The sequence below is a fragment of the Protopterus annectens genome, chromosome 3.part0 (genome assembly GCF_019279795.1).
Source record: "Protopterus annectens isolate FY-2018-M chromosome 3.part0, PAN1.0, whole genome shotgun sequence".
Taxonomy (NCBI): Eukaryota; Metazoa; Chordata; order Ceratodontiformes; family Protopteridae; genus Protopterus; species Protopterus annectens.
Window position 1 is genome coordinate 233166198 of NC_056731.1, and position 15033 is coordinate 233181230.

The 15033-nt window shown below is 37.1% G+C and overlaps 1 protein-coding gene across 8 annotated transcripts in view; it reads left to right on the forward strand.

The window, feature by feature from the left end:
* The window catches only part of MACC1 (MET transcriptional regulator MACC1), a 501067-nt gene that overhangs the window by 356564 nt on the left and 129470 nt on the right, over nucleotides 1-15033 (forward strand). For all 8 annotated transcript variants that reach the window (XM_044064707.1, XM_044064711.1, XM_044064709.1 and 5 more), the window contains one exon: nucleotides 2625-4684. In XM_044064707.1, coding sequence (XP_043920642.1) covers nucleotides 2625-4684 — 2060 coding nt within the window. The remainder of the gene's footprint in view (nucleotides 1-2624; nucleotides 4685-15033) is intronic.

The window sequence follows — 15033 nt, forward strand, 5'->3', positions numbered from 1 at the left end:
TTCTTTATTTTTTTCTGGGAAAGTTTACATCCACAACACAGAGAGAAATTTCCTTCTGTTAGCTGACTGTCTGATTCTGGAAGGGAGATGACGTTTATATCCTTGTTCATAGAATACTGGATTGATCATCTGTCTTTGTACAAATATTGGGACAGTCATGACAGTTACCAGCATAATCTGCTTATAGGTTCATAGGTAGGTACTAGGCTATCGGCCCAAGGGCCTACATAAGCCTATCCAACAAGGTTCCCTGGCTTACGCCACCCAAGAAAGTTATTTTTCTGTGCCACTGTTGAGCAGAGACACAGAAGTGGTCCCCGGGGTGTATATAAAGTGAGATAGGAGATGGCATATGACTGTATAGCTAGGAATGCTTTGTGGTAGGTGCTAAGGAGTTTGCACTCTCAGAATCCAGTGTGCCTTTTTCCCTGTATTAGAATAATTACAGATGTATGAGTATTCTCAGCACTGTGTTGAATATGTTACATTTTTTTTTGGAAAGAATATCAAAGGGTAGCTAAGGTGTGGCCAGTTTGGGGGCATGAAGGTTAGATGTTTGCTTGTTGAAGCCAGCATTGACTTCTTGGTCTTAAATGAATGTGATTTCTGACATTTACTGGAATAGATGTGTAATGCCTGCAAAGTGACTGGGACATAAGTCTTATATGTTATGTTATATTATATTATATATTAGATATGTTGAAGGACACATTGCTAGATAGGGACTGACCTTTGTGGTATGCCTGTTCTGGGAACACTGTTCAATGCACATATTCAGTTTCAAATTATAGAAAAGTATGTCAGTGTAGTGAAACAAAGTAAGCAGCTTCTGTGGAGTCATGTCTTCTTAACTTTTTTTGTAAGTCATCTGTTTTCCAAGGATACCATTTGCATTTAGAAAACAGTTTGATTGTAGAACATTCTACTGTCTGCAATCATATTTCTGTTATTCATCAGTGTTTCAAGCAGGCTTTTGTGACTCAAATTCAAGCCATAATTGTGGAATCTTTTCTAAAACGATACATTAGCTGAAGGGTTCTTCTGACAAAACTTCATTTATTGTTTGTATGCGGCACCAGGGAACATAAAGCAGTGCCACAAATACCATAAAAAGAAATGTTATTTTAGATGATTTCAATTTAAAATTTGTTGGATTAAAATAAGTTGCAAAATAATTTATTGCTGATTGTCTTAAATTGAAAGCTTTTTAAGCCGGACTTTATGGTTGAGTTAAAGGAAAAGATCTGCAGTTGTATTTCCTCATACACTGAGTTGAAATTTTTGTGGTGTGATATTTCATTTGTTAGTGCCATCTGCATTATGATAGTGACTGTTTTGTTTTCACTTACAATTAACGTAAAGTGGTTGCTCTTCTGTTATTTTTGTCATAATGTATTTATGTATAACTAAAGCTTATGCTCAGAAACTCAATCCTATTTTGCAGTGAATGTGCCTCTGTCCCTCACAACCTCTCTTCTTGGCATGCACACATTTTAAACTGTCTGCACCTCTCAGTAAACAGTTTCAATGGCACATGCTGTCCCTTTATAGAAAAACATTTGTAAGTCAGCATATGTTTTTATTTCCTAATCAAATGCCATGTTTCCCACTTTCTCTTGCCTACCAAGAAAGCCATCATTCATATTACTTAAAAACCCGTCGTCTTCCTTCAATTCATGACCAAGCATCCCACCTATTTTCTAGTTCTAGCAAACCATAATATATGTCTAAAGCCACCGAATGATATTAGATCTAATAGTTACATTATTAGTAAGATTAGAGAAGATGGGATATGAAAATTCAACCCTTACTTGGGAGACAGCTATATTGTACATTTATATCAATCAACTTCCAAAAATATTAAAACATGTTTTTATTACGATGTGTGCCCTTATTAAATTCTTTATTACAAAGAATTGGAATGTCATGTCACCAATTACATGGGAAAGTTTTAGCAATCTTGCTATCAAATCTATCTCATCTCACAAATTAATTTATTCAAAAACAAAAAAAACAAACGCTATTATCAAAAATATTGGGGTTACTTGCTAGATATAATTCTTGACAAATAAAATTTGCCTACAAATTGTCATGAAAAGCTAACCTTTAAATAAGAAATGAATGTAGTATAACCAGACTTTCTTGCATCTTCTCCCTTTTCTTACTATATGTGTAACTAGATATTTTCCTAAACATACAAATAAATGGTTAAATTTCTATTTTTACTTTATATATAGACTATCCCCATTCTAACTATCCCTTATGAGATCAAATGAACATAAGAATTCTCATACTTTACTTGACGATGTAGTGACTTCTTGTGTATATATTGTGTATACATATATATATATATATATATATATATATATATATATATGTATGTATAATTTTCTCGGAACGGGATTGTTGTCTGTTTTCTTTAGATAGGTATTTGTACTGTTTATTTGTGTTTTTGAGTTACTGTATTGTCGTTATTATTTGAAAAAAAGAAAATTGAAATAAAGAGATTTTGGAAAAAAAAAGATCTAATAGTTACATTATTGTATCAGATCAGTAGATATGTTATTTGTATGTCATTGCTAATATTGCAATATTAAAAATGTATTCATTTCTGTTTTTTGCAGATGATGTATTTTTTCAAAAGAATGCGCAAGCAAACACAGTAAACATCTTTGGAAACATGCCTGATGTCTTACAACCAACTGTTCAAAGTAATTCAAAAAACATAAATCCTTTCTGGAATAATCTCTCAAAATCAAACCCCTTTTTGATTGACATTTCCCAGACAGATGACAGTACTAATATCTCAAGAATTTCTTTAGCAAAAGAAGACAATTTTCTTTTCGGTGATTATAGAGAAATAGCAGATTCAGTTGCATCTTCAACAGATGAACTCGACATTGACTTGTTACTTAAAAATACTTCATCTCGAAGGTCGGGGAAAAGCAAGAGTGCTTCAGATATCTTAGATATTCTGGACAACAAAGAAACTCCTTTACAAAAAAAGGATACTGCCAGTCAGGTGTTTTCTGCTGATCTTGAGTGGCTTCAAAATGATCGAGAAGCATATAAGTCAGCTTGGCTGAGTCATCGGCAACTCACACGATCTTGTCTTGATCTGGATGTGATAAGTCAAAGTCCAGGATGGGCTCAAACCCAGGCTGCTGAAACCAACATTATTTGCAAGGTCGATCATCAAGGAGGATCTGTTGAACTTCCAGATTCGGACATCAAAGTTTATATTCCTGAAGGTCACATTGCTCCAGGTGAAACACAGGAAGTAACTCTGAAGGCCATCCTTGACCCTCCCCACTTACTTAATAACAGGCATTCAACTACAATCAGCCCGTTGCTGGAAATTCAGCTAAGTAAACCTCAAGTAAAAAATGCAATACTAGCTGAAATGAAAGTATGTGCCGAGGTGAAAAGGGATCCTTTGAGTCAGGTATTGGCTGAGATTGTTTGCCTAACTTCAACAAGGAAAGAGGGTCCATTTCTGCGTGTAAATGACTGTTACATATATGGAGATACATTGCAGGTAAAGCTAAACTCATTAAACTCTATTATGTATGTTATTGCCGTAGCTCAGTTGAGAAACACAGACCCTTCATCATCCTTTGTTTGGGACTATATCAGTAAAAGCATAACAATGGCGTTGTATGGTCCAAAGCATATTCATCCTTCATTTAATGCTGTCTGTGCAATATTTGGTCACAACCATACTCCTCAAAAGCTTACTGTGACTAACCTTATGAAAGGGAAAAAAACACTGCCACCAGTTGTATTTCAGCTTTGGGGAAGGCAACAGTTTCTTCTGCAAAAAACACAAGAATTGGTTATTTCTGGGCACACCAGGGACTCAAAATTTGAGATGCATACTGTTTGCCAACTATCCGAAGAACAACTTATTATGGGAAAAGTTGTTCAGCTTCAGTTCCCATTTTCTGTGCAGGGTGTAGAAGAAATAAAACCATTTGCTTTTAAAATGTATGTTCAAGGCCATGGTGGTGAGCTTGTGACAGAGTTGGACATTCAGTCTCCCACTGGCACTCCTAGAAAACTAGGTGCTTCTGATAGGCAAAAGCGCATCCAAAAGAGAAGAGAAGTAAAATCTGCACCCTTGCCAATTTTGTTTACACTTAGGTATCCAGAATTTCAAGACAAGTCTGTTGAGATCCTCAATTATGCTGTGACACAAAAGTCTGTGTTACGACAACCCAAAATTGACTATTTGTTGGAATATTTTAAAGGAGACACAATTGCACTTCTAGATACAAACAAAGTTAAAGTAATTGGACATGCAAGAATTAAAGAGTGGTATATAGGTTTTTTACGAGGGAAGATAGGACTTGTACACTGTAAAAATGTGAAAGTGATTTCACAGCACCAGGTTATGAACTTCTCTGATGTAAGCATGACCACCAGCATATTTCTTGAACAGCTTGTAAAGCCTCTCCGGAGACTAACATATATTTATTCATCAGTGCTTGCTATTGTCTGTGAAAAAATTCATGACTGGAAGGGTTTTGCTGAAGCACTTGGATATTCCAACCTGTCACTAGAGGATATTAGTAGATCACAGGTGGAGAAGGAGTCTGAAAGAGTCACTTGTGTTGTCGAGAAACTTAAAGAAGACTGCCATTCCAGTACTGCAAATAAAAAATTTCTACAGGAACTTATTCGTGTAAGTAGATTTTGAGTTTCATAAATATCCTGATATTTGTCTAATGTTGAAACTGTCAACAAAAATCTCATTTTCATGGCTAATGGCCATGTCCCCAAAGCCCTCAGCAGGCTAACTGAAAAGAGATTTTCAACATCATATTTACCAGAAGGGCTTTGCCACCAAATACTCCATGCAGAAGGAGGCCACCTTTATGCCCAACTTAAGGATAACTAATTGTATTATTGGAAAAGCTCAGTAAAGTTTATAAAGGGTAAAGTCAGGGAGCTCAGTTTGGCTTTTCAGTAAACTAGCATATGTGATATGGCTGTCACTTAAATGAATTTCTTTAACTGCAGAATAAGAATGATTTCTTAATCACTAATTGATTAATTATTGAGTAGTTTGGCCGTTCTGGTCAGAACCCAGTTTCAGAGGGAACCCAGGTAGAATGAGTTCTCTTTTAAAATTTAAGAAAGCAAGAAATCAAGTTAAACATAACTTACAATTATTTTAACAACTAAAAACACTTGAAACTTGAGCAATACTTGAGAGCATGTAACAAGAGACAATGCTGTTTAAACTGTTGTACACCAATAAATGATGTATGATAAGAATACAGATTAAGCATATTTTAGATTCATAATTATTTTAAAAACAAGTCAAATAACCTAACAGTTATACAGCCTGTAAGCAGGAAGTGAGGAAGCTGTAACTTATTAATTTCTATGGGACTAGAGGATTCCCAGCTCAGAGTCTGGTGACAAAAAATTGCGATTTTGTGTGTGTGTGTGTGTGCGTGTGTGTGTTTGTACATATATACTCTTTGAATGTGTTCTAGTCGCCATGGGAATACAGAAGTCTTGTTCTGTCAAGTCCTACATTTGGTGCTTCTTGTGTAGCGTCTGCATGTCCTCTATGTTTACATGGGTTTTCTTTGTGTGCTTCATTTTTCTCCTTCCTCCCAAAGACATGTAATAGACAGATTGGCAACTCTGAATTGTCCCTTGGTATGCGTAGGTTGTTTGTGTAATATGGAGGCCAGACCTGGCAATATACTTCCAATCCGTGCTTGCCTTAAAACTCTGCAGATAGCAATGGCTGCCCATGAGTTCACTACTGGAGTCTGCTCTTTCCCATAAATGCATGGATAGATGGAACAGTGGTAGTACCTGAGTTAACCCTTTAATGAGCTAAGAACTAGGAGACTACTTCTGCAGCTTCCCCTTACTGATGCTTCCACTTAGAATATTGGCTTTTATTTATTTATTTCCTTTGTCATGGCCTGGACTAAATGGCAGCACAAATCACATAACAATGTATACATGAGCAAAAACAAATGAACTACATAAATACATAGTTATTAGCTCAGCATTTGTTTTACCCAAAACAAGTGTAAATTGCCTAATACATTTAAACAATATATATATATATTTTTTATGAGAAAAATGAAACGTGATTATGATGGTAATTATCTTCCACTATATCTCCATAACACAAATATTTACAGATTTTCCAAATTATCAGCTATCACAGAATGAGTTCCTGAGAAGCAAAACTACTACTAGTCCTCTAAGGCTGTCAGTCTGTCTGTCTCTCTCTCTCTATATATATATATATATATATATATATATTGGAGTATTTGCAGGTGTGGTTTAACCATGATCCCACAGAAAGCTACACTTCTGTCTATCTGTAAAGTGAGATTTTAGCAGCTCGTAAAATAGTGGAAGACTGTCACTATTTTGCACATTCTGTGGCCAGATTCTAGGAACAATGATTTTTCTCTGGTAGCTAAGTTAAGTAAGGTCTGTGCAAATGGAATCTCTCCTGGCCTGTAAAATTGCAAGTGGATTGAATTTCTAATAATATGAGGTTACTGGGTAAGAAACTGGCCTTACACTCCACTTTATAGACTTTTTTTTTTTTTTTTAACAATGTAACAGTGATTCTAGCAATTATGGTGCAGATATATAAATCTTTCTGTGTTATTCTCTGTGGCTTGCAGAATAACTGTGTTATTTGGAGAATGGAGTAGTACAAAAGGCAAAGTATGTTCAAATCTCTGTAGAAGTGGGTGAATTGCAGTTGTCTAAATCATTTTGAGTAAAGTTCCTTATGATTTTTTGGGCATTCAGTAGTATTAAGGCATTATTTTAGTCTATGTTGGGTAGACATGGTGAAAAGTCATTAATGAAAAATTGAGAACAAATTGATCCAGCTACAGATATCCATGATACAGATGTGAGCTGTTATTATTTGTGTGAACCTTTGGTAGCTATCAAACCACTGTAAGAGCTCAGGAGCAAACCAGTGTGTTTTACGTTGTTCATAAGCGAACTGTGATCATTGCTTTCAAATGCATGTTTAAGGTCTTAAAATACTGCTCCCATTAGTTTACCTTGTTCATAGATTTTCTCAGTTTATATAAGGCAGTGATGGTACTGTACTTGAGTCTAAAGCCATATTGTCTTTTGGTAAGTATATCATATTTTGAAATTTGTTCCAAGGTAAAGCATTTTCAGCAGTGGACAAACATTTGTAATTAAACAAGCTGAGGTGCAAAAGGGAGAAGTATCATAAGTGAATGCTTAAAGCTTGGTGGGGCAATTTTTAGTTGTTTGGATAAAGGTAGTAAAAGCTTGGATTGAGGTTGAAATATGAATTGCTTAACACATTTTCAACTGATTTTCTGGTGATGGTTTTAACTAGAAAGGGTAGAAAGCCTAGATACTTGTGCAAGGGGGTTGGTGGTATGAGGGGATCTTTATTAAATACCATATTTGGCACTGCAGGTAGAGAAGTAAATGTGATCCCTATGATGTTTTAAGTTGTTTTGCATGCATGGCTTTCTAGTATGCACTTTACAAAATAGTTTGCACTGATTTGTTCAATACTTTGCTAGAATAATCTGGTATTACTAGGTTACTACACCTGACTATGGCTAAAGAAAACTGCCTTTGCAGCTTTCATAGCAATTACTGTATTTCTTTTTCATTTAAGAAATATATACTTTGACCAGAAGGATTGTCTTTCCAAGTGGACCAGGCTTGATCTCTAGATATTTAGCTTAAGTTCATGTGTAAGGCACAGAAATTTTTTACCAAATATTTGTTTTTACCTAGTTGTTCAAGGTGCCATGGTAGGAGCTGGATGTGACTTATAAGAGGGCAAGAGAAAAAAGGCAAGTCTGTCATGAACTGGAAGTAAGAAATTATAAAATGTTATACTGCCGTGGGATTATCTACAGTTTAAACCAGGGACCAGCCTGTCCGTTCAACTTCACTAGGCAGTGTGTTAGGTGTACCATCAGGAACATTCCTGGTAAAATACTTTGAAATACTTTTATTTCAAGTATTCGCAGACTAAGAACTGACAGTGATGCATGCAGAAGGTAGTATGAGTACTGCCAAAAGTGTTTCAAGAATGATTATAATAAGTGTGTAAACAAATTATTTATTTTCCTGTGTATTTGTTAGGTCTGGTTCCAGCATTTATCAGCTGGGTCAGGTTATTTAGTTGGAGGAATCTGTTGATAGTGGATTTATTTGGGCCATTCTAGATAACATTTGAGTCACTAGAATAATCAACTTAACTTTTATCTTTTATAGAGTGTAATAGTACTTCTGTCGGCCCTGGAAGATTTTCCAAGAAAAAAAAAAGAATCCATATTTTTTTTATATCCGCCTACTGAAATTTGTGTAAGTATCCACTTAGGATAATCATCTAAGGGGGTATTGCTTTTAGCAGTGTGAGCTAGATTAAGGTTTACATTTTTAGAAACGTGTTAAATTCATGTTTAACACCTACTCTTACTATAAAGAGAGGTCTGCTATCAGTGTTGGTGGTAATGTTGCTATGAAGGCTGGATTAAAGCTGGTATATGCCTGCCCTCTTTTAAGAAGGATTTAGTATTTTTTACTATTTTAATATTATTTCTTACTATTTTACTATTTGGTATCCAGGGCTCTGGTACTGGCCATATTTGTTAATACTGCATGTTCATATATGCTATTGAAAGTTCTTTAGCCTGGAATGCTAATAGTTTCGGTTAGTGGGTGTGATATTTCAGTGAGATCTGGTGGGCCTAGGTTAGCTTTGATATCTCTAGATATAAATAGAAGTTGTCTTTTGGGGTGTAACAGAGGGAAGTTACTGGCTTTTGTTTGCCTAGTAGTTTAATAACAATACAAAGACATCTATTGTTTAGAGCTTAGATGTAGTAAAGCAGCTTCTGCCACCAAAACGGAAGTTGGACACAGCATGAGATATTGGCTTGCTGGTATGGGGAAGCTTTCACATAATCCAGTTAAGTGGTACTTGAGTATAATTCTGTAAAGAAACTCAGAAGAGGAAGATAGCTTCTAGAGCCTTTCTCCTTACTAATAATATTTCTAATCGAAATATTGGCTTCCATGTGATGCAGTTAATACACTACAGTCATAATTGTGGCAGCACTGAACAACATCTTGGCTGGCATGTCTGTTTTTAAACTTTAAATTGTTTAACATACTTTTTACTAAGGCCTAAACAGCATGTCCTACATGGACTGACTCAAAATGCTGTCACTATACTCAATATCCTGCAGACTGCTAAGCAGAGACCTGTGTCTAGCATACAAGGCATCCTCTGACCCATTACTAATGGATTTAGTGCACATCAGCAAGTCAAATGGGATCAGAAATACTCAGTCTAGGGATTTAAACCACTTCTGCAACATTAACAAAATAGTTTGGAGGGACAGGTATATGTCATGGAGGATACCACTGCTCTGGAACAGACTCCCCATCCACATAAAACAAAGTTCATCCCAGTCCATATTCGAGTGCAACTTTGATCTGTGGACAGGAAAAAAAGAAAATGACTGGCCCTTTTACTACTAATGGACAGAGGCAGCTACTAAATGCTTTATCGCATGAATGGGTTCCCTCATATCTATGGTATTATCCCATTTATTGTCAATAAGGGTAATATATAATTATCAGTCATGGGATAGGTAAGGCCAGTATATAACCAAATAGGATAGGATATTTTGAGCACAAAAGAGAAATTGGCTAAGCTTAAAATGGTCTGCAAGGACAGCTAGCCTAGTATTTACCTATGAAGCTTTAAAATGCAAGAATGAACTTAATGCATTCATATAATATCAAACAATTAATTTAGAGACAGTATCAGACCACAACCAAGATTGTTATCTATTTTAACTGTTGTAATGTTTCATCTTGCCATAATATCATCCTCTCCCCATCTCCCTTTAGATAGATAGATAGATAGATAGATAGATAGATAGATAGATAGATAGATTTTTTTTTTTGCATGGATGTAAGAGAAATGTGCAATTATACTCACTATGTGTTTTTTGGACTTATTTTATACCCATTCTCTCTATATCTTCTCAGATTCAAAATGTCAGCTTAGATAAATTAAAAGTGGCCTACAGGTGATAGCAGAGTTCCTTATGAAAATGAAAAAAATAATAGGGCAACACTGAAGTACTGGAGAGATGGAGTGAACAATCTTCTTGGTTATTTCAATGTCTGTATTAGTTTATGGTTAATCCCTCCAACTGCTGGCATGGTATAACACCTTGTCCAAGATTTAAAGGAAGTAGCAGTACAGATCACAGTTCTCAGCACTAAGACATTTTACAGTGCATTACTAAGAATCTATTCATTTTCATCTTTTTTTTTTTTTTTTTTTTTTTTGTCTTTTCGTTTTTTCCTGGTTAGGGGTCACCACAGCGGAACTCCGGTCCGCTAATGTTTATGGTGCCGATTTGCCAGCCCAGATGGCTAAATCCAGCAGAGTTAAGTATATTCTTGCCAGAAGAAATTAAAATTAAGGTTAAAAAAAACACTTGTGGCATGTCAGAGAAAAAAAATCCTGTTTGTAAATGCAGCTTGTCCCTGAAAAAAATATCAGAACCGAAGCTTTAAGTAGGGTCCTCAGACTCTGCTACCAATCCAAAAGTTCAAATGAGATGTCCAAGGAACTGGACTGTTCTCAGAACTCACTTTATTGAAACATAAACAACTAGTAAAAGTTGAGCACTTTCATCCATTTCAAATCAGGGACTTCTTCAAGCTAGCATGATGTCTTCATCTAAAAGAGAAACTGGTATTGCAGTAAGATGGGTCACTTTCTACTAATTATTTCCAAACTAGATAAGTTAAACACAAAAGTTTCAGATTGCATGGCGAGACTGTCATCCAATATCCCAGACATGGACCAAGCCCTGTCTGATCATTCTGACCAGATGTCGTAGGTAGATGCAACTTAATGGTGATTAAGTAACTTCTGGCTGCACCCAGATTAAAATAGATTTATTAAAAGGAAGGCAAATAGACACAGAGGAAATACCTTGAATGAGGACATTATGTTTTCACAATATCCCAGAAGTGGTTTTGTGAGTATTCTAAACACAAGACTAGAGCAGGTGCATTGCGTTTTTGTTCCACAAGCAGTTAGAGTTATATTTCCAAGACCTATCCTAGCCCAATTTGAATATTTTGCAGTAAAAGAAAGGGTGCTGTCCTCTAATGATCTTATGCAAGTGTGGCTGTTCCACAGAGACTCACAAAAAAGTGATCTTTCAGACAATTATGAAGCTGTATATGTGGCAAATGTGAGTCTTTTTTTTCTGCTCATTATTTACTTATTCAATAGCACTTAATATGTGCCCTCAGCATCTTTCTCTCTTACTTTTCCACTAACTTGAAGCTTTTATTAGTGTGTTACTACTTCTGCCAAAACAGTGAGTGAAGTACTTGACATGTTTTGAGGGGCTTAAGTGAACTGGCATATTGTAACATGAATGAAATGTGCCATGGTGGATAACACAACTGATGATGAAACCTTAAAAGGAATTCTTTGTTTAACATTTCCCCTTAGGTGAAATAGCAACTTCAGAAATGATTGCATTTAGAGGCAGGTTTCAGGGAATGCTGTATACAGTAGTGGGGATGTTTGGTGCGTTGCTTCCACAGTAATAAAATAACATTATCTATTTTAGCGTTTTCCTTTTTTAGCCATTTGTACTTTCAGACAAGTTGCACACAGACTATCAAACTAGACCTATTCCTAGAGTCTATGAGTTGTAAAGTTCCAGGATCCCCCAAAACTGTTTACAGTACCCAATACTAAATTAAGAACACAGTGGTAGGAACACTTATGTTTTATTTTACAAATCCTTTTTCTTTTGGTATTAAAATATATATTACACTATTATCCTGTATGGGCAGTAAATATGTCATGGCACATGGTAGAGGAGTGGCCATCCCCTTCTGGCCTAAAAATGTGCTGTCCCCTATTAGCATAATAAAGCAGATATGGGTCCCACTTACACATCCTATCTGCTGGTGATCTTTCATATTATTGTATGCTACTTTGATTAGTACTGCATATGAGGACAGCTGAGACTTAGAATTGATTTGTTGTTTGGCTCTATAAGTAATTCTTGTTTACCTTCCCTCGCAGGTGACCCTGATTGGTGGCCATTCACATATTGATGAATTAATGTAGTGTTTACCCCAATATTCTGCAATGCATATTACAAGTGGAAACAGGATTTAGGCACTTTTAGAGACAGGAATCATATTAAAAATATAGTAAGTGTTTCTACTCTTTAATTTAATAGTTGGCAAAGGAACATTGGTACAGAGCTCCATAGCGCCATGCAGTGATTCTGACTAATTAGTGTCCTGCCTCTTTAATATTATTCTGGGTGACCACCTGTGAGGAAAGGAGTGCAGGCTGATAGTGATTTGTGTGTTAGTTTTACGACATATACAATAGATCTCCAGAAAAACAGAAGTTTTTTTTTTGTATATTCCAGTGGGGTATATATTAAATCATGAGATATTGTATCAGGTGAATACAAAGAGAAGATGTGTTGTGTGCATCAATTTGGTGACCATGAAAGACTCGCCTGTGAATACAATACAAGATTGATATGAATGTTCTGTGTGATGAACTTTAATACAATAATTGTTTTATCCTTCATGAAGACTTCACTACCATTTCATTACTGTACCAAGCTTCTTGCTTGTTTAAGCATACATCATTAACAATTATGTTTTTATCTCAGCACTGTTGACTTCAGGCACCCAATGCCTGATTCCTATAGCATCTGCGTCTACAGCTCACATGCCTTGAAAGACTCCCCAGTATGATCCACAGTGGGTGGGTCTCCCTATAAAGAAAGCACCTGCACATGGAGTCCCCCAATTCTGTGGCATGTTTCTGAGAGCCTATGCCTGTCATAACTGCAGAACAGGAAGGGACAAGGGAGTTGTTGTCATGCCATACCTAGTGAGGGATTTTTTCCTGGCCTAAATTCCATCCCTGTGCTGTCACTCTTCTTACATTTTAGCTTGGCAGGCTGTGAGGTGTAGCCACAGGATGTACTTGCCTGGCCTCAGCAGCCATGCATCTTGCATTTCTCCTACCCATCTCCAGCTAAGTGATCCATCATTGAGCTCACCTTCACCAGGGCTCCACAAGTGGAGCCACCTAGCATGTCCCTCCCCTCACGATGGCCCACCCATCCTCCCATACTGTGTGTTAAGCTCCCAGATCCTCTAATTGAACTCTTAATACCTGGGTTGTAGCAAGGGCTTTAACCCTACATGCTAATGGGACTGCAGATCATTAACCAGTACTGATGCAGTCCATCTCCAGTGTAAGCCAATACTTAGCATAAACTACTGCATGTTTTTCGTTCTAAATAGTGGTGTGTTGAAGAGATGTGTGCATGTGTTTGTGTGTGTGTGTGTGTGTCTGTGTGTGTGTGTGTCTATGTGTGTGTGTGTCTGTGTGTGTGTGTGTGTGTGTGTGTGTGTGTGTGTGTGTGTGTGTGCGTGTGTCTGTGTGTGTGTGCGTGTGTCTGTGTGTCTGTCTGTTTGTGTGTGCATGTTTGTGTGCATGTGTGTCTGTCTGTGTGTGCGTGTGTGTTTGTGTGTGTGTTTTTGTGTGTGTCTGTGTGTGTGTGTCTCTGTGTCTGTGTGTGTGTGTGTGTGTGTGTGTGTGTGTGTGTGTGTCTGTGTGTCTGTGAGTGTGTGTCTGTGCGTGTCTGTGTGTGTCTGTGCGTCTGTGTGTCTGTGTGTGTGTGTCTGTGCATGTGTGTGTGCATGTGTGTGTGTCTGTGTGTGTCTCTGTGTCTGTGTGTCTGTGCGTGTGTGTCTGTGCATGTGTGTGTTTGTGTGTGTGTCTGTGCGTCTGTGTCTGTGTGTGTGTCTGCGTGGGTGTGTGTGTGTGTGTGTGTGTGTGTGTCTGTGTGTCTGTCTGCGTGTCTGTGCATGCGTGTGTCTGTGCGTGTTTGTGTGCGTTTGTGTGTGTGTGTCTGCATGTGTGTGTGTCTGCGCGTGTGTCTCTGTGTATGTGTGTCTGTGTGTGTGTGTGTGTGTGTGTGTGTGTGTGTGTGTGTGTGTGTGTGTGTGTGTGTAAGAGATTATTTAGGGAAATGGAGGAGAATGTGGAAGAAGAAAACAAAAAGTATTTGGTAAGAAAAGAGAACAAGCAGCACAGGCGTCTTGCTGGGACTGAAGCAGACAGGAATATACAAGATGAGAAGGTAGAACGAGGAGAAGAGATGTTAGATGACCAGACAGTAATATAAGTAAAGTTATGACAAAAAGAGTACAATAAAAGTTTAGATAGTGAATTTGTTTAGTTTACTTTGACAGTCCTTGAGTATAACTGGAGAAGCAGAACAAGAGAAACAGCAGCACAGAGCAGAGAAGGGAAAATGCAAAGATTCTTGCATAAGCAGAAAGAGGATAGATTTTTCAGCACCACTGTGAATATTATATGAGATGGTTCAGGCATGGGTGACGTTTAGTGCAGCGTATAGAATTTGAGGAGTATTTGAAGACAAAAAAATACAGGTATTGAATTTTTCTTATGGATGAAGATACTTAGACTGAGCTATAAGAAAGAGCAGAGACATCCCCTTCCTACCCCCATTGTGGTTTTATTTGTGTAATAAATTAGCTACTGCACTCTGACCAAGGTCATGGTCTCTTCCATATCTTTTTATCTCCAGTCTGTTTGGATATTTCAAATCTGTTTTTTCTCTGAGAAGCTGCATTAGTAACATTACAGGAAGCAAAGGTGGAGAAACATTATTGTGGAGTTTGACTTGGTGAATAAAATCCATATGCAATCATCAGTGGCGGATCCAGGAATTTGCAAAAAGGGGGGGGGGGTGCAGTCTGGTTAGTTGACTACCGGGGTGGAAACGGGAAAGTGGGACACTAATTTGGGTGGTTGTGAAAAGATCACCTTAAGTAGCTCTGACCTGTGGAAAGACATCAGTTTACATTCAGTTGCACATGATTCTGCTGTGGATATGGTAGTAGAAATAGGTAATT